Source organism: Tiliqua scincoides, chromosome 7, assembly GCF_035046505.1.
Source record: "Tiliqua scincoides isolate rTilSci1 chromosome 7, rTilSci1.hap2, whole genome shotgun sequence".
NCBI classification, from domain to species: domain Eukaryota; kingdom Metazoa; phylum Chordata; class Lepidosauria; order Squamata; family Scincidae; genus Tiliqua; species Tiliqua scincoides.
This window is the reverse complement of record NC_089827.1, coordinates 34,163,791-34,189,256: the sequence shown is the minus strand read 5'-3', so window position 1 is coordinate 34,189,256 and position 25,466 is coordinate 34,163,791. Positions and strand designations below refer to the sequence as shown.

General features: G+C 44.1%; 1 protein-coding gene across 15 annotated transcripts in view; it reads right to left on the bottom strand.

Annotated features, from left to right (window-relative positions):
* Window positions 1-25,466, bottom strand: part of CELF2 (CUGBP Elav-like family member 2) — a 503,139-nt gene that overhangs the window by 84,286 nt on the left and 393,387 nt on the right. For all 15 annotated transcript variants that reach the window (XM_066633616.1, XM_066633614.1, XM_066633615.1 and 12 more), the window contains one exon: window positions 13,458-13,506. In XM_066633616.1, the coding sequence (XP_066489713.1) occupies window positions 13,458-13,506 (49 nt within the window). The remainder of the gene's footprint in view (window positions 1-13,457; window positions 13,507-25,466) is intronic.

Below are 25,466 nucleotides of genomic sequence, written 5' to 3'. Positions count from 1 at the left end.
CACATCCTGGAGTTGGTGGCAAGGAGTGGCAAGGAGTTCCACAGACCAACCACACGCTGAGTAGAGAAATATTTTCTTTTGTCTGTTCTAACTCTCCCAACACTCAATTTTAGTGGATGTCCCCTGGTTCTGGTGTTGTGTGAGAGTGTAAAGAGCATCTCTCTATCCTTCCCATGCATAATTTTGTATGTCTCAATCATGTCCCCCCTCAAGCGCCTCTTTACAGCTGCTGCCGCTTTGTCACTGCTGAAAACATTATTTCTGGTTTGGCTATCCATGAAATTTTTGCATCCATGGGAGTTGGGGGAACCAAACCCCTGTGTATAATGAGTTTGGACCAGTATCCCCAAAGTTCCAGAATGAAACCCTTCCCACATTCAGCATTTGCCCCTGTAGACAAGTGCTGAATATGAGACAGGATGCATGGCCACAGAGCATTTTGTTGCGGGGAGCATGACTGGCTGGGATGTTCCCATTCTTCCTCTAGCACTGTTCAGCGTCATCATGGAAATATCTGCCAAGGGGCTATGCAGAGGTTTCATGGAAGATAGGCAGTATGAAAATGGTTGTGAGACAGCAGGTAGAAAGCTTGAAAACCACTGGTCTACATTTTGTTCCAGCAATGAGAGGAACCAGGAGGAAAGTGGAATGAAGTGACAGGAGACAGAGAAGAGAAAATTCAGACTGGACAGACACACATTGGAGTCTAACATCCTCAAAGAATGCCAAGTCACTGCTTTTGTCCATCTTCCTGGAAGCCTGAGTACTTATTCTACAGCAGGCACTCTGTGCCCTTCTTGGCTCCAGAAAGAGTATGCATAGCTATCTGCTGTTAACAAGCACACAACTAGGGTTTGTAAGGAAGCACAGAAGTACTACTCCAGAGAATTTGCTGTTCAGTTATTTATTTCTATTATTGTGCAAATTATTTTAGTTATGACAGAGTTCTTTGGTTTCTGTTCCAAGGGGAAGGGGGTTGGGAGATGAGAGGAAAACCTTTCCCATCCCATTCAACCCACCAAGGAATACTTGCAAGCATTTGCTGAAAAGAAACACAAAACACTATACACACACACACACACACACACTGCAGCAAAGTTCACAAAATACCAGTACAAATCATTGAATTGCTCTTACACCTTTGTTATGTTTAGTGCATTAAGCAGAACTTCACAAGAGTAGATCTGGGTTGGTGTGTGGGCAGGATGCTGGTGGTGGTGAACTGCAAATATTTACTGATCCCAGGAGTCCTGCCTGGAGTAATTTCCCTCCACATATTTATGTATGGTTAGCAAAGTTATTCTGCTATTTTATACAGGTTGGCAATGGGAAAATAATTCCCAGAAAAATAATGAAGATGAACCTAATATGTTAAAAAAAATTGGCGGATGCCAAATTTGGCATTCAGTTCAAGTTGCAAAAATGCTAGAGCTTTACCATGGGGTCCGGTTCCCCAGCAGATTCTCATGTACAAGCTGTTTGTGCTTAACTTCTGTTCATTTAAATGGGCTTGCGGGAAGTGCTCTATGGGGAAGAAGTGCTAGAGCTGAAGCTGATTGTGGATTCACTGGGTAGCTTCAGGAAGTCACTGAAGATCGGTCTCAGGATCAAATCACCTGCTATTCAAATGTCCACAGCTGGGACTCTATTTTTTTTTTTTTAACAGATCTGATTTGGGGTCAATCTCCTAACCTGAACTGCCTCCCCAAAGCTGCTATTTGCTACGTTATAATTGTCCTTGAAGGGGCAAAAAACAGCTGGGCAAAGTGGTGGTGATTCAAATCAGTGCAGAGGTAAAAGTTAAATTTTTAAACAGTTAACAGTTTAAAAAGTTAAACAGCTCCAATCTGGATTGTGCCCACCCCCACCTGCTTATTGTGGAAATCATTCTTGCAGAGTTCTGTTCCTGCAAAGACGTAGTTTGGGTCACAACTGACTCTCAGTAAAATGGCAAGAACAGCAATTACCCCATGTATCATCATCATTTGCGGGCATCCTTCAGTCTCGGAAGACTATGGTGTCACGCTCTGAATGGTGGTTCTGGAACAGAGTGTCCTTTCCAGTGCGCGAAGCCTGGGTAAAGTAGGTATGGAGGATAGGCCGTTACCCATGCAGCAAATCCCCCCTCTCCACGTCCCAGAAATGGTCCAATGGAAAGGCAGAGGCCAATACGGTTGGTTCCAGCGGCGTCGCAGGAGTTGCCAGAACGTGACTGTGTTCAACCATGAACTGCCTCAGGGCCTCCGGCTCGAGGTTGACTCCTGAAGCCTTTTCCATAACTGGATGTAGCCACAAGGCAGTGGAGGTTTGGGATCAGAGTTTTCCTTCTCTCAGATGAGCTGCCTTCCCAGGCTGACGAGTCCCATCTACCCGGTGGCTGTTTAGTCGCCTCTTACGACAAGTACAGCCAAACTGAGGGCCTATTCTTATCCCCAGCCCCCAGGGGTATCATCATCACCATGAAGGTAAGTAAGATGAACAATGTAAAGGGTTTGGCAAATCACAGTGCTATACAAAGGATTAATAAGAAAAATATGAAAATAACAACAGTAATACATAAGTCAATAGTGCCGTCAGTGTAGCGCAGTGATCAGAGCATCAGACGAGGACCGGAGGGAACTGAGTTCAAATCACCATTCAGTTGTGAAGCTCCCATTGATCATGAATGAGTGATGATCACTCTAGCCTCCCTCAGAGCAGGGCCCGGGAGGGGAGGATAAAGGGCGTAAAATGTACCTAGGCCCAGAGTCTAAAAGGGAGCCCAGGAGTCAAGGGGGCCCAGAAATTTCCTGGGTTCTTATATTTTCCTATCTTACCTGGACTCACTGCCTGCGTGGACAGCTGCGTGCATGGCTGCTGCTATCTAAAGCCATATGTGCTGGTTCAAGGAATGCATACACTCCTTAACACAGTGTCAAATCTGAGAGGAAACTGACCTGCTATAGTAGCTCTTTGGTGTGTAGATCCGCTTGCTATGAAGGAGTGTATGGGAGCTCAGGGACACAACTGTGGGGCTATAACTGCTACAGGCATAAGTTTTAGTGCATACTTTCCATTCTAGTGTGAGCCTAAATACAATGATGCTAATTTTCCGCAGTGATTTTCTATATCTAAAAGATTTTAGAGAGGCTTAAGAGTGTGTTTGGTTTTCCATATTACTGTAGCTGCCAATGCTGTATGGGCAGATAGACCTGGGCTCTGCACTGGGAAGCCCAGTAGACCTGCACTCACAGGGTTGTTGTGAAGGAAAAGGGTGAGGGACCACATATTCCTTGGAAAAAGGGGGTGAAAATTATTAATAATTAATATGTTTAATTATTAAACATAGGGCACAAACCTAACCAACTTTCCAGCACTGACATAACTGCGTCAATGTGGCATGAACTGCATCCTGCAGTGGGGATGGCTAGGTCAGTGCTGGAAAGTTGGTTAAGATGTGTCCATAATTAATCAGAATGTTGGTAAAGTTTTACTATGTTTCATAAGGGAAGAACTTGACTTAGCAGTTTACTAGCTGTTTCAACTCATGCTGCTGCTGGTTCACATCTTAGGGTCCTTAGAAATGGACAGCTATGTGATGAGGGTTGATATCCCACACCTCCTGTTTAAAAGAATTTGGGGTCATAGGTTCTAGGAAGTCTATCACCTAACACCTAGGAGAAATAGCATGTCTGTTGAGAGAAAGGATTTCTTAATAAGACCAGAGAGTTTACAAGTAGAGACAGGATGCCTCTAAGTGCCACAGATTTAGCTTTCCCCTCCCTGCCTTCCAAGGAAAAACAAAACAACACTACTAAGGTTTGGTTTTAATTTTCCAAACTGCTGCAGATGACAGATTCCCCACTGGCCTGCTCAAGTTTCACTGGCAAACTGATAAATATGGCAAATTAACTAAAATGATTTCACAGGTTTTCAGCTGGAGGCTGATTTTATAGTAAATTAAACATTCAGCTCTTGTATACTGTATATCTTACACAAAACACTGCTTTCAAGAAAACTTGTCTCAGAGTAAAGAACAATATATAACTGGGAATCTGCTCCTTGATTTCACAACTGTTGCTAAAGGTAGATCATTAGATGCAACCTGAAAGGGTTACACAGCATCTCCTCCTGCTTCCCACAGTGGCCACCCAGATGCCTTCAAGAGATCCACAAGCAGGAGCACAAAGGCTCCCCTTGTTGTTGCTCCGCTAGGATTTGATGGCATCATTGCCTCCAAACTTAGAGGTTTTGTTTAGCTATAATGACTTTTAACCAACAGTGGCAGTAGAAAGTGGACAGAATCTAACAGTGGCATAGCTAGGGGGTGGGGGGTTACAAGAACCTGGGTACCATGCCATGAGGGGTATCAAAAGACTCCTCTGGTCCACTCTTGATGGTGGTAGGGACGAGGCCGCAGGCCTGCAAGGGGGTGAGAGGTTGCGAAGGGAGGAGCAGAAGAAAGTCCTTTGGCAGTGAGGAGTCCTTGCTGCAGTACCTTCTCCTGCACCTCCCCTACAGGAACATGAAGGAATTGCGCGCCACTCTGCGCACCAACCACTTTTTTCCTGTGAAAAAGTCAGTTGCTCAGCGACTACTCTGAGCACACTGTAACCCAGAGGTAATTGGTGGTGATGTCATCATGGCACCATAATTACTTCTGTATCAGGCACTTCTGGGGGTGACATTGAGATTCACAGCCTCAGGTCCTAGATGGGCCAGCTGTGCCACTGGCATCAGTGAACGAAAACTGGAGCCAAACAGCTTTCTTCCACAAAGGCCCTAAACTGCCTAATACAAAATATCTAGACAATCTGGACTTAGCTAGAGTGTGTCTAGTTTGCCTCTTCAACAGGTGATTGTGTTTTGGTTAGACCTAAGATGTGGAGGAGAAAAGGAACAACAGCTGAAATGAATAAGGTCTGGAGGTGCAATAGTTTTGTACGAAAAAACACATTAGCAGGGAATATGAGAGATCAATGAAGGGCACAGATGTCCTTTCTACCACCAGAAACCTCTTCCTTAACTCTTCAGCAAAGATCACCTGCACATTTCCAAGCCCCTCCCTCAACCTAAAGGCTAGAAGCATAATCTTGGATTGGTTTTCAGGGTGACATTTTCTTTTTCTTTGCAGTGCTTCATTTCTCTGATTAAATAGAGCTTATCTTGGTTTACATTTTACCAAGAGACAGGCTGGTTTAAGAATGGCTTCAGACCTTCAGTGAAGTGGCAGGAGCAGCTGTGGGCCACTGTGGAAAACAGGATGCTGGACTGGGTAGGCTTTTAGCCAAATCCAGCAGGACTTTTCTTATGTTCTTATATAAGGGGGCAGGTTAATTGTTTTCCCTGGTGCTGTTTTTTTTTTAATGAACTGGATTTCCCTAAACACATGAATACATTTATCTAATGGGGGGAAGAATATAGGAAAGAGCCATAGACCCAGACCAAGTGTGCTGCTATTCTGTGGGGAAACACATCCATGAGTCACATCTGTGAGGTTCAACCCACATGGTATTTGTGACCACATGATCCCTGCAATCCAGGGCTTTCTTTGAGGCAAAAACCATGCTAATCCCTCTTCCTGTGCTGCATCTGCATGTATCCCAGGGCACTTGCCAGTCAAAAAAAGGGTGGAAGTTTTTCCTTGAGGGTTTGCCCTTCTGAGGGCACTGTGTGTCCTGCTCTTGCCAGTGACAGCAGGCATGGGATCAGGATCCAAAGCAGCATCATGGGGACTGTCACCAGCCACTCTTTACACCTTTACTCACAAAAGTAAACAAAAAGTTTAATTTCAATCATAATTATGATTGTGCACTTCCTGAGAAATTAATACCATTGAACACAATGGAACTTACTTCTGAGTAGGCATGCACAGGTTGAGAAAGCCCTTTCCCTGCCTGAGAAGACAAAAGTGCTATGTCTCTCTCTTGCTCTGTGGATCTGACAAGAAGCTCTGGCAGGAGGGGTAGGGAAGTCTCCATCTGTACTGTGTTGCAGTTATGCAACCACCACCCCCCATGACATGTTCATGGCATGTCAAAGAGATCAGGGTGGATCTCTTGGAAGAAGAAACCAACAGATTCCCCAGGCAAGGGAGGAAACACACAGATGCAGGGGGAGGGAGACAGCTAAGAGTGAAGGAGAAGGGTAAGCAAGAAGGGTGCTGTTTTCTTCTTACTGTCATTACCTGGGCTTCCATCCTATACATTTTTTCCCAGGAGTAAGCCTCATTGAACACAATGGGGCTTACTTCTGAGTAGGCATTGATAGCATTGTGTCAAAGGCATTTTTCCTGTCTCTGTGTCCTTGCCTCTTTGTCTGCCCGCTTTTTGTGTTGGGGGAAGGAGCTGAGAAGTTGCCTTTTGTTTGACTAGGGATCAGACTGTACTACTTTGTTCAAGCAAGCTTTAATGTAGCTATTTTCAACCAGTGTGGTGTGTCACACTGGTGTGCCACAAATAGTCTGCAGGTGTGCTGCAGGAGTTTGGGGAAGGGTCATTTATTAGTAAGCACACTGCAGGGGGGGGGGTGAGTCCCCCACCAGCAACATGATGTGCCTTGTCAATTGCCAAAAAACATATGGTGTGCCTTGACAATTTTAGCACCTTGTCAGTGTGCTGTGAGATGAAAATGGTTGAAAAGCACTGCTTTAATACTTGGTGCACATGCAGCAAAGAAGCCCAGCACCTCTAACAATCCCCACCCCAACCACAGACTACTGCTCCAGTTGAGCCTCCAAAAGCAGAAATATAGAGTGCACACATATACATGCGCACACCCCCTCCAGAGCTTTTAGCTTGTTTTAGAAGATAAGTCTTCTGTGAAGGGAATCAGGTATGGGGGATAGAAACTTGCTCAATGGAAGGAAGTCACATATTTAATACTGGCACTTTCAGCAAGCAGACCAACACAAGTGAAGAAGTGCTAGTTTGCAAGACAATTGTGAGTCTTCCCCACAACCTATGCACACTGTCCTGGGAGTCAGCCCCACAGAGCACAATGGAACTTGCTTCTGATTAGACATGTGCAGGGTAATACAAACAGACAACCTCCCCCACCCACTTCTCTCTCCAGCAGAATGAGGGTCCTAGTGCTGATGAGAAGAAGCCGGGGGAGAGGTAGCTGCCCTTTAAAACTGAAAACAAGGAGAGGGTGAGGTGTACAGAAGGAGGGCTCAACTGGGAGCCAGTCTAAGGCGCTGTGCAGTGGCATCACTAGGATTCACGTCACCCCATGCAGTGGGCAGGGCAACACCCCAGGTGGTGGGCGTGGTGATGTACCATCGCCCCGGCCCCACTGATTTTTTGGCTGTACCTTTTGTTATAACACAGATATTTCAATGTGGTTTGTTTCATTGCATTCTGCATGAAATTACACATTGATTGATATATAACGTGATGGTCTTATTCCTCCAAATTCTGATTTTAGTGATTTTGAAAACTTGTAGAGTCACACACACACACACACACACACACACACACCTGTGTCAACTTACTAACACCTTATTGCAGCAGTTCTCAAACTTTTAGCACTGGGACCCACTTTTAAGAATGAAAATCTGTCCAGGACCTATTGGAAGTGATGTCAAGGCCAGAAGTGACATCATCAAGCAATTAAAATAATTATAAATAATTAAATTAAAATAAAAGAAGTAATTAAATAAGGGGGAGCCAGTCCTGTTCCACCAAGTGAATCTACTCTGAAGTAAGATTGTGGTCAATGGGGCTTACCCTCAGGAAAGTGTGGGTAGGATTGCAGCCTGTGAGCCCAATCCTATGCATGTCTACTCTGAACCAAGTCCCATAGTGGTCAATGGAGCTTACTCTGTAGTCTGTCTGCAATAACACCCCCCAAAAAGAATCAGTGAGATTTCCAGCCCTTCCCACTGCCCTGTTTAAAGTTCTTCTATTTCAGGCATATCAAGACAAAGACCTTTCTGGCTTTGCAAGTGCAAAATAGAAAACTTTCCCCTTACCAGTTCAAGCCTCTTTTTTTGTCCTTTCTAGTGGGGGAGAGAGACTGCCTTCTGGAACATATGTTGAGCTTCAGTTCCATCGGATCGGGACCATTCTGGTGTCCTCACATTCCCCTTTGCCTGACCACCAGCCAAGGCTCATCTGCCTACTTGCAAGTAAACGTGACCTTGAGGCTGCTTCGCTTTCCATAGGGCTGGGATGGAGGGAGGGAGGGATCTCCTCCCTTTTGTGTTTTTGGGGGCTGCATTCATTGGATCAGGACCATTCTGACGTCCTTGGAGTCCTCTCAGCCTGCCCTGAGTCCTCTCAGTCCTTGCCTGGATTAAGGCAAGTTTGCCTACTCACGAGTAAACACGGCCACGTGGCTTCCTTTCAGGCTCAATAGCTGGGAGGGAGGCAGGGACCTCCTTCTCATGTTTTTGGGGGCTGCATTCATTGGATCAGGACCATTGTGGTGTTGTTGGATTCCTCTCAGCCTGCGCTTTCCGATGGACTGTGGCAAGTACGCATACTTGCAAGTAAACGCGTGATACGGCTCACTTTCACTGTCCATAGGGCTCCATGCATTTTTTCTTTCTGGTTTTTTGGCCATAACTTTTGAAGGAAAGGAGATATTTCAATTCTGTTTCTTGCATTGCACTCCGCCGGGAATTCTGCATCCAACGGTGTATGGCATGATGGGGTAGCTCTGAAAGCCGTGACGTTAGTGCACCCTCCCCCAGGGCACGTCACACACCCCCGGCGTGTCACCCGGTGCGGCCCACACCCCCCAGCGACGCCAGTGGCGCTGTGTCACCTCCTCCGAGAGTTCAAAACTCACAGATACTGAGAATCATGTGGCATCTATACTTTCAAAATCCCACATGGAAGACACTGAATCCACAAAACTAACACATGAAAAAGTGGGAAGGAGCTACTTGGATACTCCATGGCAAAAAACAAAACAAAACAAAAAAACTAATGGATATCTCACCGACAGGGTCTCTGAGAGGAATTTTATCAGGGGGTACAAAGTTTCTTTTAGGCCTTTTGCAAAGGGCGAGGGGAGAAACAAAGCGGGGGAAGGTGGTGATGGGCAAGCAGAATAGGGGAATGGAGGGATGAAGCAGGGTGAGGGGAGTGTAGAGAAAGTTGGAAACGTTTTTGGAGCCCAGGTGTACCCACCCATGTGGCATTAGCAGTGTCCCCAGCATCCCCAGTCATGGTACTGTCCCCAGCAGATAGGAAAATGTCAGATCCCAGGAAATTTCTGGGGCCCCTCCTTTGGCTCCTGGGCCCCCTTTTGACCCTCAGCCCGGGTACAAATTACCCCCTTTACCCCCCTCTCCTAGGCCCTGCTCACTGATAAGGAAACCCACATGAGTTTTGCAGTCAAACATGAAGTAGGAAAGTGGGAAATTCCCCTCTCCATGGGCATAAGTTTCTCATAATTGGGGAACAGCAATTAGAAGGGACAGTTTTTCATTAGGAGGCTGTAAAAAAAAAGACAAAACTGCTTCCCCCGGGCTCTACTGTTCCAATCCAAACTGCATTCCCAGCTGCGTTTTACAAAAATTTTAAGAGACATGTGTCCACCAAGGTCTTTAGATCCTTTCTTGTTACTTTAGAAAAGAGGTGTCAAACATAAGGCCCAGGGGCCGGATGCGGCCTGTGGAAGCTTTTTATCTGGCCCTCAGGCTCTCAGCTGCTGAGCAGTGCTGAGGTGTTACTGCTAAAAGGGCAGCCCCCACAAAAATAGGGTTCTCCCATGTCTTGAAATATGATAAAGATTTGCGTGTTTTCTCTTCAGTCATTTGTAGTTAATGAATTTCTATGTGAGAAAAAGTGCTTATTTTTGGTTATGAATTGTTTAATGACATCACTTCCTGCCTAACGACATCACTTCCGGCCCTCAGCAGGCATCATGAATGTCATTTGGCCCTCAGTATGAAACCCCTGCTTTAGAATGCCTGAAGCCTCATTTAGGTTGCAGTCCTATGCACACTTACCTGGGAGAAAATCCCATTACACTCAAGAGACTTATTTCTGAGTAGACATGCATAGGATCACAACGTCAGGCTCAAATTGCACAATGAACAGAGTTCGAGGATTCTTCTATTTTTGAAACTTCCCAAAGCAGATTGTGACAGGCTGTGTTTGAGCAAAAGGAGGCAGTGTAGAGAGAAGTTGATTAACCCTTTTGGCCCTGTGGCAGGCCAATATGGAATTTATTCTCCCCCCACCCCATGCAAGTAGTGCCAGGCAGACAATTTTCCCTGAGAAAGAAAAGGACTAAGCAGCCTTTCCCTGCCCACCTTTCTACCACATTTGGAAGGCAACCTGCCCCGAGCAGCTCTGGATTAAAGAAAGAAAGAAAACACAGGAAACAAACACCGAACTCCACACTGAACCCAAGAGTTTTCCACCTGAATGCTTGGAATGACTTGGTCCCTCAGTGTCTATATGTGAATACCAACAAATGACATTTCGTAAGGGTGCAAAATGATCTGCAAGATGAATGGAGTTGGCTCCTCTATAAGAACACTGGCCAGCTGAAGCCCTTCTGCAACAAACACACTGAATCAAGTTCATTTATCTGCTAAGTATCCAATTTATTTGCATTTCACTATGAGTCTTGATGCCTCTCTTTTTTGTCATCAATGCTAATGGCAATTTAGGGTCTACCTCTTGGGGACAAAATGTGCCCTTCCATCTCTTCCATACAAGCAGCTCAGAAAATTCTCCTGGGGAACAAAAGAAAAATGGGTAGAGCCCTTTTATGACTTTGCAGAAAGCATGAAGAAAAAGAATCTGAAATTATAAGTGGAACAAAGTGCTGAGTTGGAAGTAGTAATTAAATGCCATATGTTAGCACTAACACATAGAAAAAAGTTGCTAATTAAATTCAGGCAGCTTTAGATCCAGGTGTGACATGGACAGATTGTATGCTAGGAGGTTTTGCAGTCTTATAAAGAGGGATTTTAAATTTCTCATCTCCATTTTCTTTTTCCACATCTTTTGTCTGAATACATTTCTTTTTTAAATGCTTTAATTTCTATTAGAGCTGCTAACCCTTTCTTTGTGAGTAGAAATGACTGAGAGCAAGGCTCGCATTTACAAATATCAAGGTCTGTATAATCACTTAATAAAGTATGACATTAGATGAAACAAAGGAAGAAAGATTCATTCAATACTGCAAGTGCACATATTGCAATCATTTTATTTAATTTGTATTCCACCTTGTAGTATGCACCAGACTCAAAAGGCTGCTCACAAAATGAAGAACAACATTAAAACAAAATTTCAAGAATACTTCAGTGTTCAAACAGCCATATGAATAACATTAATCCTCGCAATATGCCAACTAGCCTATTGTGTAACATAGTAAAGGTAAAGGTTAGCTGATGTGGCCTGTTAGAGCTCCTCATAAGAAGCTGCCTTTTTCTCTCTGTGCTATGACTTTGTATGAAATTGCTTATTTTTATGCCAATAAAGGTAAAGTAAAAGTGGGAACTACATGGTTATGGAAATGTGTTTCCAATTCTTGCTGAGGGTGCAACCAGATGCGGTGGCAGGAGTTCCAGGATTGGATCACTTGTAGTCTTTTGAAACATAGAATAGAATTTGGATCAATACTACAAAGATAATTGGCATGTGGGAGAGATGCTCCCTTGCAAATGTAAACCCCCCCCCCCCATTTTATGGAATATTTGACAATATTGTATCTAATAAATATAGTAAGACAGTCAATTGTCAATATCTGCCTGGTCAACAGACAAGCATTGCAACCAACCATACTAGCTCAATTCTGATTGGAAAAATAACCATTAGCCTGTTTCTGTTATGTTTGTTCATGGACTCTTTACAAAAGGCAAGGCAATGTTTTCGTTTTTCCCCCCTTAACTTTATGGAACCCATTGAGATATGAAAAAACAGAATGCACTATAAGAAAAAGTTCACACTGCAGGGAGGTTTCAGGCTTAGTCATCATTTACATTTGCAGGTAGTTAAATCTCCAAGTGTATGGCTTCTGCCCTGATTATTAATTAATGAGGAGCAAAGATGCTGTAGAAGGAAGCAGCTACGATTATTTCTGCCATTTGGGAAAAGCAAAGTTCTCACAATCTAAGGAGGTAGGAGAATTCATTGACATGGCTCTTAGCAAATGATAGGAATTAAGTAGCGAAGCAGGCCTAGATTAAAAACCAAACACGCCAAGGCTGCCGTGCCTCTTTTTGGAGAGGTCGACTGGTGCCATTCATACACATTTAAGTTCCCCATATGTAGTGAATGTTATGGACATGTTTTTGAATCAATAAAACAAACCTCTGGAAAGAGCAAGGTCTCTGATGTCAGTCCCAGCTCCTACTGCAGTTAGGTGAGGAAGTTACAAGGCAAGGCAAGTTCTTAGGAGAGAAGGGCAGCAGGTTGAGGCCCCTTGTAGCAAACCAGCAGAATCATCCTTTCAGGTCCTACCATATTTCAGCCAGCGCGATCACCTTGCTGTGGCTGTTGACCTTCCTGTAAATCCTCTGACTAGAGCTCTGGGGCTGTAGCTAAATGGTTGAGCACCTGCATTGTGTAGGTCCCGGGTTTGATTTTTGGCACCTCCAGGTAAGGATGTGGAAAACCAATATTTGCACAAACATAATACTAAGCTTGATGGACCAATCGTCTGACACAGTATAAGGTGTATATGGTACATATGCTGAATGAGGTTGCCAACCAGCCAATATTATATTGGCCCTAGCAGTAAAACAGGGATCTATCAGGTCACCAGTTATTGTACATACCATTTTGTTTAATAGGCTGGGATTTTGCCTGGATAACAACAGTCTTTCTTGGCTTTAATCCCCTCAACTCCTGGTTCCCAACTGATGGGGTAACTACAGCTTATGTCTGACAATTCTAGGTCCACTTAATGAAAAGTGAAAACATTTGAATCAGGATTTTGGCTAACTTTTCTCCTCTTTCTTCTATATCCTCATAATGCAGTGGCTCCCAAACTTTTTTACTGGCAGCTTCCTTGACCTACTGGCCCATTGGCAATGGCTTCCTAATAGAGCTACAAGCCTATACATTGTATAGGGTAGCAGGGTTTTTGCAAGGATTCCGCAGCTCCCCTGGCTGGTATCCGCAGCTCCCTGGGGAGCCATGGCTCACAGTTTAGGAACCATTGTCATGGTGGACTGTTATCCATATCCAGTGTATCAACTTCATTTTGATTGTTAAAGGAGTTTGTAACTAGAGTACTGCATATCAGCACATATTTGTTCTTCAAGGCTGTGGCATACAGTTCTTATCTGGGAGGAAAAAGGACATTTCTTGGAACCTTTTCTCTTTCCATCTGTTCGTGCAAGATAAATGGAGTTCACAGAAGGTCAATGTTTGCCCCAGACCTGTCTCAGCTGCATGGAAAGGTCCCTCAAAAGGGCCATGAGACACAAAAGATAATCCAAATTCTTTTCTTTCAAATGTGCAGATAGTGACATTTAAGTATGAAATGGGTTGCTAATTACTTACCATTGGACTTTTCACTATCAGCCGGTTTCATCTGGATGGGATGATGCATCTAAAAACAACAAACAACAACATAAAAGAAAGTAAAGCGGGTGGAGCAAAACAAGTCAAGCATGGTTTATTTTTTGTTTCCTTTGAATATTGTAGCCATCAAAGTCATGTGGGAGGCATGATCAATACTTAGCAGGAAAGGTTGTAGCTCAGTGGCAGAACACAGTCTTTGCATGACAGACAGTCCTTGCTCCAATCCATGGCATCCCACAAATAAAGGATCTTGGGAAGCACGGTTAGAAGAAAAGTCTGCTCGAGACCCTGAGAGCCTTTGCTAGTCACTGGAAACACTACACAGCTTCATGGGCCAAAGATCCCATCCACTGGAAGCCTATTCTGTATAAATAGATGAATTTTTTAACAGGCCAGCAATCTGAAAGACATAAATTCCAAGCACCATCGACTTTTCAACTAAAAGGAAACATTAACAGACCTGTTTTACAACTTGCAAGCTTTTTAAAAACCCAGATTATCGTGCCCATAGGACTCATCCTAACAAATCTGGTTTCAATACTCTTTATCCTTGCAATTATTACACATGGAGGGTCATTAGCAGGTCTATTCGCAGGAGCAAATTGGCATGTTCAAAATGCAGACTAAGTAGACCTGCACAAAGTTTAGCACAGCCATTTTCAACCACTGTGCCACAGCACATTGGTGTGCCACAGGAATTTAGGGGAAGGTCATTTATTAGTAGGGCCAATGGGGAATGTGAGCCCCCCACTGGTAGCATGGTGTGTCTTGTTAGTAGTTAAAAACCTGATGGAGTGCCTTGACAATTTTAGTGCCTTGTCACTCTGCTGTGAGATAAAAAGGATGAAAATCACTGGTTTAGCATCTGCCCACATGGCCTTCTGATTGTTCATTTCACATCCAACTCACACACCTTGGGGGTGGTGCTTTACAGCTCAGTGGTAGAACACCTACGTTTTGTGCAGCAATCCATCATCTAGCCCATGAAGATCTTCTCCATCAGAAACTACCTTAATTCCCCATGAAGTCTTTACTGATACTCTTGAATGGTATCCTTTCTAATATAATATCCAGTCAAAGGATGTGCCCATGCATTGTGCAAATACCAACTCCAGTTTAGCGAGGAAAGGATGCAGGATCTACAGTACCCAGAGTTCAAACTGGGTCCAAAACAGGATGGCCAGTACTAAGGGCAATCCATGCTACAAACACAAAGCAGTTTTATCACAGCCAGTGGTGTAGCTAAAGGGGTGCAAGGGGTAGCAAATGCTCCGGGCAGCAGGCAGGGGGGCAACAATGCACAACAATGCCCCTGTGTGACTTCCACTCAGGCTGCTACAGCCCTGCTGGCACACAGTCACCTGCACAAAGCCTCTTGTCCACCCAACCAAGCATGCCCATCCCAGACAACGCAGGACAGTGAGCACTACTGCTGCAGTTCAGCCCCCCCCTCCTCACTGGGTCCAAAGCTCAGAGCCCTGCCAACCAGTTGGGAACCTCCCTCTGCTTCCTGCACCTCCTGCTGCCCAGTGATGTCCCGTCAGGGCACAGCCTCTGGGAAGCCCAGAGGGCTCCTTCATCACCTGCCATGCTGCAGCCCAGTGGGTTGGTCAGTATCCCTCTCTCTCTCCCGCACGCTTTTTCCCTCTCAGACACACACGTGGTCCCCTCTGTCTCTCTCACACACAGATATACGCTCTCTTTCCCCACCTCTCTCTCTATCACATACACACAGCCAAGCTCCTGTGTGTCGGCAGGGCTGCAGCAGTCCTATGGAAGTCATGTGGGGGGTTGTTGCGCGTTCTCGCCCCTGCGCCTTTTTGTTCCCCCCAAGCCTAGAGCTTCTGCATTCTCATTCCCTCCCCCAGCCTCTAGCATCTATAATCTCTCTCTCTCCCCCTTCCAAGCCTGGAGTCTCCAGAACCTCTTTTTCTCCACACCCCCCCCCAAGCCTGGAGCTTCCACAACACAAATGCTCCCTCACATACACACACACACACACAGCCTGCCCCCTTCTCTCACACATACAGATGCTCAGTTCCCCCCCCCCTCACAGACACACACAGACTCACATGGTGGGAGGGGGTGCCTTCACTCACCTCATCCAGCAGATGAATGTAAGTCCCCCCCCCCCAAGCAGGCAGCAACCTGCCATCGCAAAGAGAAAATGGTCTCCTTTGTCAGAATGCCAGTGTTTGCTTCTTGCACAAGCCCCATAGTTCTCACAATGAATCCAGAGGTTCAGTGTGTCTTGAGAATTAAAGTTGTGGTTGGACTTTCCACTTGTTCATTGCAGCAGAGAGATAATGTGATCCCCAATTTGTGTGCGCCTTGCAAACACTGTAAGTCTGCAGTCCTATGCACACTTTCCTGAAAGTAAGCCTCATTGAACACAATGGGACTTACTTCTGAGTAGACATGAATAAGATTGCACTATAAAAGTGCCACAAGTACTTTCAACAAGTGCTTGCTATTTCAAAATATTAACTAACATTTCTCACTCACTTTAACAAAAAGACCCAATTTAATTGATTAAATTTGCTGTTATTGGGAGGAGGGGGGGGCTACAGAATCTTCTTTGCACCAGGTAGCAACTGGGCTAGCTATGCCACTGATCGCAGCTTCTCTCAAAGAGTACTGGCAATTGCAGTTAGGTGAAGTGTTGAGTATTTCTTCGTGTTTTTTTTAATTCTTTCTTTATTGCAAGGAGCTCAGGGCAGTGTGAGATGGCTTTCCTCCGCCTTTTATTGTCACAACAACACTGTAAGTTTGTTTAGGCTGAGAGTCAGCAATCAGTCCAAGGTGCAACCCCCGGCCAGTTTTACTCAGAAGTAAAGCCCACTGTGTTCAATGGGGTTTGCTCCTAAGAAAGCATGCGTTTCAGCCTTAGTGAACTTAATTCTTGCTTGGGAATATGAATCCAGGTTGCCCTGGTTCTCATACAACATTCTAACATCATGTGGCCCTCTTTTGTCAGAGAAGACTTTTGAAGGCTGCTAGGTCTTAGAAGGCTACAGTTCTTATGGAACCCTGGGAAGGGAAATGACATATGCCTGCAAAGAAAACATGCTTCAAGTTTCCCATCACTAAAAGTCTGTCACATCTGATGAAAATGTATTTATTATTCTTTGTTACACTTGTACACCACTCTTCTACCACAGAGGTCAGAGCGACTTACATATAGTGAGTGGGTGGTCTCCCATCCAGGGCTGCTTAGTTCAATAGTGTGATTCTGGCCATGTGCCCTTACTCACTTGAAAGCTACACACAGCTAGTGGAACAAAAGCATCTTTGCACCACAAGTGAGCAGTAGATGGCATCAAAGTGGCTGGCTATGGCCTGGACCGTGGGATGCTGAGTGCAAATGCTGTATGCACGCGGGCATGATATCAGGCCCTTTAAAATATGCTGCAATATGCAGACAGCTGCTTCACGGGTAAGGACTTTTCACTGTGCTATGTGCAGTTGGCATCCCATCTAAATTGGCCCTCCGTTTCTTTACATAAGAGGATTTACTTTACAAGCTCCCTTAACCTTTGCAATCACCAATTTATAAGTTAACTGCCTTTAACATTGGATTCAATAAAACATGCACCATTGAGAATCCAAAGTAAGTTTTTACAGAGTCACTAGTTCACATCTTATTATTAAACCCATGGGTGACCTCTAGAGATTGCAACCAGGACAGTACATATTCTAAGTGCTCTGCCAATAAAATATTTAAGGGCGTGAATCACGGGAACAGGCAGCAAAGAGAAAAGAAGGGTCAGAAAAATCGCTGAAAGGTGTGCAATGAATAAGAAAGCGAACAGGGAAGAGCGCAAAGGGGGGTAAGTCCCTGCTTTCCTTGGTTCTGCACTGAGCTGCAGAGAAACAATCCAAGCATTTTACATCCTGCCTGTCTTACCGTGGGCTATAAAATAACACAATAGTTCTCTGCTTTCCCCAGGTCCTCCAATAAGCAATTACAGATGTTATAAAACCAGCTTCAGATTAGATGCCACCATCCAGAAGCATGTCACTGAAATATCAAGCCTTATAAAAAAGCAGTTATTGTAGTTCTACATCATAAAGCACTACACTTATGGTTATCTCTCCAGGTAAGTGATTTTTCAACATGAAGGGTTGTTGCGCTCATAACAGGAGAAGACAGGTTCTTCCCTACCCGACCTCCTACCTCCCAACCAAGACGTGAAGAGGGCTTTGCTTGCAAATAGCACAGTCCGTTATAACCACATTGAACTCAATAAGAACAGAAGAACACTGTGGTAATTTGGGCATTTACATCCTGGACAAGTGTGACCTGGTCAAATGCAATGCCGGTCATTGGTGCTCCTGGATATTCAAATCTGTTTTTGTTTTTGTATCCCAGTCATTTGTATCCCACTATAACTGGCAACAAACAAACTGTATAACTGGGCAATAAATCCCATTTTAGATATCCTAAGCCTCTGATCCCAGCCCTAGCCCTACACCTTACCTTTGTGTTTAAAAAATTAAAAGTGCACCTAATATAAATATACAGTATATGTACTGACACAAAAAGAAATGTCCAACACTGGGACACATTTGACCAGGACACAGTTGTCCAGGATGTAATGGTCCTGTCATTAAAAACTGTGTGTCAGGGTGCATGCCCAAAACATAACATTCTCTTACCCTGCCCTAGCAGCAGTGGCAGGTGAGGCTGTTGGTACCAGGTCCCAAAGCGAGGCTATCTACAGAATTAGAAATGCTCAGGGCCACACTAAACCAAAGACCTCCTCCACCCAGGTTGTTCACATCATTAGAACCCTTCTTCACATACAGGCTTCTCCCTTCCATGCCATTCTTTTGGGGATAACCTGTAGCTCAGAGCCCTTGCTTTGCTAGCAGAATATCCCTGTTTCAATCCCTGGCAGTATCTCTAGGAAGGGCTGAGAGAGAAACACCCCACTCTGGAACTCCCAATGAAATGCTGCCAGGCAGTGTTGATTACCAAGAGCCTCTCTCAGCATAAGGCAATTCATGTGTTCATCAGGCAGCTTCGTATGTGGGAGCAGAATGGTTTTCAACATCTTCTCTCAAACTCCCTTCTTCCATAGATAATCAGGGGTCAAAGCCCCAAACCTCTAGGTACTGCAAGCCCAGTAAGGAGCTCACCCCTTTTTTACCAAACTTGATTGGCATCCCTTCCTGGACACTGCCTTTCATGCCAGACATTGCTGGAACAACCTAAAGTGGGAATTCCCAATGCCCAGAACTAGGGAAACAAGGGTTAAGTAAGTAAGGGTCTTTATTTTCTGGTTCACCAAAGCACCAATAAACTTTATTCCTGCAGCAAGCTCCATGCCAAAGAGTGGTCTATTGCTCACACTGCTGTGAACATTCCCATATCCATATCCTATCCCTCCCTCTTTGATGTAGACCTGTTCCTTGGGAGGAGTTGAAGGATGCAGGTCTGTCACACATACAAATATCTTTTTATTCTCCCAGACCTTTTCTATAGTTCTATAAATTGTTTTTGCAGCTGATTTTATACACACACACACACACGTGTGTGTGTATTGTTTTGCTTTATCTGCATATATTTGTGTTGTTTTGCTATTATACCTTTTTTGTAAAGCACCCTAGAAATAGTTTTGAAGGGTAGCAGAGCTGCCTGATTCCCATGCTACGGCCATCTTCAGTTTTGCATAAGGCCTTTCTGGTCCTTAGATTTCAAATAAGGTTTCTGCAATTGCAATTTGAACATAATAAGAGCCCTACAGGATTAGGTCCAGGACCCATCTAGTCCAGCTTCCTGTATCTTACAGTGGCAAGGCATCTTGGCCGTCACCACACCCTGCAGCAAGGAGTTCCACAGACTAATTACACGCAGGGTAAAGAAATAATTTCTTTTGTCTGTTCTAACTCTCCTGACACTCAATTTGAGTGGATGTCCCCTAGTTCTGGTGTTGTGTGAAAGGGAACAGAGCATCCCTTTATCCACTCTATCCATCCCCTGCATAATTTCATATGTCTCAATCATGTCCCTCTCTTTTCTAGACTAAATGCTTAGAGGGATGTTATTACACATTCCTGGTAGAGCAACTGTGGAGTCTGCACAGCAGAAAATAAATGTTACCATGATGTGAAATTTACAAGATGTCATTCAGTGTGTGTTTTTTAGCTAGTTTATCTCATTGAGAGGTCATCTCTAAAGTAAGCAATTTAGGTCGCAAGTCTAAACATGCTGACTAGTGACTCAGCCCCATAGAACGCAGTAGGACTTATCAGGAATGTGCAAATCCACTGCGGCTAGACTCAAATTGAGTTCCAAGTCCCCGCCCCCTTTGACTCGACTCATGCACAGGTGTTAATGGGTGGCCATGGAGACACGACTGGAGCATTTTCAGGACTTGGTTGAGTCTCAAGTCTATTTGGCAAACTGTTAGGCATGGCTGCTCGCATCGTTTTGATTGCGGCTTCATAAATTATTGGTCAATTCACCAAAAGAAGGATTCAAACCGGAGAAGCTTTATGATTCAAGTTCAGCATTCTAACCACTACACCATACTGTCTTTCCAACTCCTGATGCAAAGGAACCAATTCATAATGCAGGGAATTAATTCAAAAGTAGGGGGTTTGCTGTGCTACATAGGAAGAACAATCCATTATGTGGAGAGATTATGTGGAGACTCTCTTTGCTTAGGTAGACAGTAGGGCTTTCAAAAGCCCAGTGGGCTAAGGCAGCCAGAAACTACTCTGGATTAGTTTCAGGAGCCACAGGTTTGAATACTCCCTGGTGTGTTTAGAAAATAACTAAATTAAAATAGGGGGATTGCAGCAGGCAGGGACCATGATACAATACAGAGTAAATATAGGCTGCTTGCATTGGCTTCTGGATTGCCGCATGAGGTCTTTTGCATGACATGGAAGCACACCAACCTAGACTGTGTCTTAGTAACTTGAGTTGTACACCATTTTTTACTTGTTTCCAAGTCAGTGGCTTCAGTGCCAGAGTCATCCACATAGCGAACTCGATTGTACAACAGTCAGCAAAAAACGTGTGTTTTTGCAACTCAGACTCACTTGACTCGAGTTCCCACCCCTGGGATTTATTTCTGAGTAAAGTTGTATATGATTGTGCTGCACATGAAATGTGTGATGTGTTGCCAAATTAACTGTGGTTGCATAAGAGTTGGGGAAGGTATATATTGAAGGTAATGGAGCAAATTGTTAAGATTTGCCAATATTTAGTAATTTGTCTGTTGTGTATAGTGCTAAGCCCTGCTAACCGGGTAGAGGCACTTTCTTCAAGTGGGTGCTCCTCTTTTTAGCAGGGGGAGAGTAACTGGCCCTCCTCACCCCAGCAGTGTCTTTTCTAGTGACTATCTGCTGGTGTTCTTTTGCATCTTTATAGATTGTGAGCCTTTTTGGAACAGGGAACCATTAAAGCCATTAGTTATTTGTTTGTGAACTTTTTTGTTGAAAAGTGGTATATAAATACTGTTAACAACAACAACAACAACAACAACCAACTTCCCTTAAATAATTACTAATTCGTTGTCTTTGATGTTTTAGTACTCTCAGTGTCTCTGATTCTTGGAAACTAGTTGCATTCATTACCCATTTATTGGGCTTGTGGTTGCTGTCACAGTTATATTTTTATAACCATCATGTTTTCAGTTAAGTAATCAAGTTTAAAACTGAAAATATTTGGGAGAGAATTTCACAGGAGGAGGCTCACTGAGGACAAAGACCTATTCTTCACTGTCATCAGCCAAGTCTCTTAAGGCCAAACCACAAAGAGCAGGGCCCTATTTAATGATCAGTTTACAGGGGGCATCAACTCTGGTCCTTAAGCAGAAAACTGACCAGTTGTGGGCAAATCACCACAAGGTGGCAGCATGAAGCTGCATGGTCTTGGTGGACTGGACAGAGCCTTTGGGCTGTATGTTGCCAAACCCTGCACCAAGGTTTTAATTTTGTTTGTATGTCCACAGGCTTACCAATATATGATGCTTTTAAAAATGTGTTGATTCTATGATAGAAAACAAGCGGAGTGATCAGGTTCTTTCAGGCAAAAAAAGAGGAAGAGGAAAAAATACAGCAAGTAAATTAGATTAACCTGGTGGAATTCTATCTGGGAATTTGGAGTCTGTCGTAATGATTAAGTCATCATTTCTATCAGATTACCCTAATCAGCTGTCAAATAGCATTCTGCAACCCCATCTGTAACTTGGCATCCGAGATATCCAGTCTTCTGTATACAAAACAAGCACCACACACAGAGGTGCACACAGTCTGGCATTTATCAGAGTCATTAGATGTGATTATGTTCTGTGTATCCACAGGGTACAGCAGCAAGAACTTAGAGCTGGCTTTCGTTCTTCCCATTTTTGGGAAAACAAAATGTCAGCCCCAAATCAGCAGTCTTAAAACAGCTATTATTACCCAGAGGAGTTCTCTTATCAGGGAAGTGAGAAAACTTGCATGCAAACAGCAGCACAGAAATTCCCACAAATGAGTGGGACTTAGTATTGTTCTGATTAACCCTATCTAGGCTGCAAATGCTATATACATGGCTGATTGTGCTCAGTGTCCATGGGTGGAAACCAGGGTTGAAAGGAAGATTTGCTAACCCTGGTTAGAAGGGAACCTGACTAGCACTGGTGACTTATGTTAAACTTTCTGCATTAATAAAGAAAACCATTATTATATGAGGGCCCTCATTATCTGAGTGTAATGAGTACAGAAAAATTGACTAGATTACGGATCCATGGCTAGCAGGGATTTTTTTTTTAAATGTTATGCCGGATCCCAACCCCTTTTCCCAAGCAGCGCAGAGAGGCTTCAAGTCACTCTGCTCTCCTTGAATTTGTGCCACCTCTGGAAGTGGCGCAAGTCCACAGAGACCCATAGGGACAGCAGTGGCTTACCCAGAGGTAAGGGGAAGAGTTTTCCCTTACCTCTGGTTGAGCCACTTTGAGCACCTATCCTCTTGGCTTGCCTATCTTCCAGTGCAAGATAGGATTGCGTCCATAATGACTTATAATTTAAAATAAATAAAAGATTTTTATGTCTGCCTTAAAAAGTGAAATATGTATATGTCAGCACCAGCAATCTCTGATGGCTTCAGGAGAGTTGTGAAGAGCTGCAGCAGCTAATCGCTTGGATCAACAGGGCTTGGTGATGACGTAATCACCAAGCGATGAGCTGAAAAGAGACACTGTCAGCTTCACAACTGACAGCAACCTTGTGGAAGCAGGGCTGGATGGCCAGTGGGAGCCCATTTAAAAAAACAGGAAAACAAAGCAAGAGGAACAGGGGAGAAGACAAAAGGGGAAAGAAAACTGAGGACATCGACAGGAAAAGAGAAGAGAGGTGGTTATGAGTAGCAAGACTGGACTGTGCAATAATTTCAAAAATCTGCAGAAATTCCAGGCTCTCATCAGATGGGTCAAAAGATCTTTATCTGTAGCACTTTTAACTAGGGTTTGACTAGCTTTTTTTGCTAGTGCTATTGTTAGTTTTTACTGCCAATTGCTAAAGTATTTGACTAGTTTTTATTGTTTTAATTGACTGCTTTTAATCATCTTTTATTATGTCAGCTTCCATAAGGGTGGAAAGTGAGATAACAAATCTTTTAAATAAACAAATGAGGGCATCACATTCAGCACTCCCATGTAAAAGCACTCAAAAGCCAGAGCACCACCCTCCAAAAGGCCCTCTTCCCCATTACAATCTATTTCATATCAGAAACAGGAAAGAGGAGAAGTCCCTCAAAGGATTATCTTAAGACAATCCATCTAGTTCCGTTTCCTGTGCTTGTTTTGTATACAGAAGACTGGATATCTCAGATGCCAAGTTACAGATGGGGTTACAGAATGCTATTTGACAGCTGATTAGGGTAATCTGATGGAAATGATGATGGGGGAACTATCCCTATGTCCATTTCTGAAGATAAACACTGAACATGGGAGATCAGGGCTGCACAGGGCTGCACACATGCCATTGGTGGGGCTGCAAGGCTAAGTGGCATGTTGTGAAGCAGCTCTGCATTTGGGAGAGTGGACATCTGCATTGAGCAATTTTTCTTCTTTTTCATGCCTAGCCTGGCAAGATGCTTTGATTATACATCACCTTGCCACGGACACAGAACTCAAAAGGCTGTTGTTTGTTTAGCAGCATCAGCCCTTCGAAAAAGGTTGCTAGGTCTTCACAGATTATTACGTACTAGTCTCTGTCACAATAGACAACATCATTATTTTCTATCCAGAACAAGCTCAGAGCACAACTGAACAAGCTGCTTCTTTTAGAAGGAGGAGAGAGAAAAGCAGAGAAATAACTCAGATGCAAAAGCTTCTGGATGTGTTCCAAGTCTGCCATTTGCAGCATGCCATATTTCCATTTGGTTTTAATCTAAATTAAATTGAACATTAACTTGGCTGACTTAAAAAAAAAATCCCTCACACATAGCACCACAGTGTCGCACTTTAAAACAAAATGATGATTGCATTCAAATGCACATTTTATGGTAAACATCTTACTTCACTCCTGATCTACTGGTTGACATTTCCCATTTAACAAACATCCCTGCTGTCTCATTAACCATCTTGTTAAGCTCTTCTGGAAGATTTTTCTTTAAGCTCTATCAAGTACGTTATAGATTTGAATCTGGTCTGTCCCATTAAAGAGGGAATCAGAATCAGTCCATTGGCAATATCAGGAACTGCTGGGGTAGAAACAGGAGCCCACAGTTCTGGATACAGCCTCCCCAGTGAGCTGCCAGGGCTTTGGGGTGAGAGCATCTCCTGTGGCAGCAAAGACTTACTAAAGGCTTACCCACCCTTGCTGGCCACAGGCTCTTCCCAACCGAAAAGTTTGTCATAGTTTTCTGTTCTGGTTGGGGAACTTGTGGTCTTTCCTGGATCTAGGCTTAATCTGACTAATTTGTTCTCTGGTTCTGATCCACTGGCTCTTGATACCCCCCTCCCCACTGTGCTCTCTTGGCTTCTGGTCCTCACTCAATAGCTTCCTACAACTTAGCTCTGAATTTTTCATATTTTCACATATTTTTACTGCTCTTCCTCCAAAGCGCTCAAGGTGGTGTACATGGTTCCTTCCCTCTTTTTGTTCTCACAACAACTCTGTGATGTAAGTGAAGCTGAGACATAGTGACTGGCCCAAGGTCATCCAGAAAACTTTGTGGCTGAGAAGAAATTTGAACCTGGATCTTTCAGGTCTAAGTCTAACTCCAGAATCACTGGAAGGCTGATTACCCAGGACTGTGAACACTAACTGCGACATATAGGTAGATGCAAACATGCCGTAGCAAGGGAACCGAAATTCAATGACAAGAAGTGTGGAACTCTTTGAACTTATATATTTCCCCTAATTCTGAAATTGTTATTATTTTGTAGAATATTTTTCTGTGTAGAGCAACTGAATCTGAAAAACTTACTGTGCAGCCTCACTTGCATTTGAATTTCCCCAAACATTGTCTATGCTCTTCAAAGCACCTCTTCACAAGTATGCATTTAAACCTTTCTTTTCGTTGTTTTTTTTAAAAGGGCAAAGTTTCCTGAGCTTTAACCAGGGACTTACCTGGATAACCAGGGCAGCATCTTAAGAACATAAGAACAGCCCCACTGGATCAGGCCATAGGCCCATCTAGTCCAGCTTCCTGTATCTCACAGCGGCCCACCAAATGCCTCAGGGAGCACACCAGATAACAAGAGACCTCATCCTGGTGCCCTCCCTTGCATCTGGCATTCTGACATAACCCATTTCTAATCTTGTTCTGTGCCACTGGGACAGCTTGCTGGAGGTCAATGCTGTTGACCGATTACTTCAGCATCACTGCAGATAATGCTCATAGGGTAGTAGAGCTGGTACCTGCTCAGAAGTCAGGTGAGTCTTGGTGCCAGCAGTGTCCCACCTGATTCTGTTGAACTGCTGATTCTGGCCTAGCTCATCACTCAGAAGCAGATGAGTTCAGACAATCTATCCCTGCTTCACTGC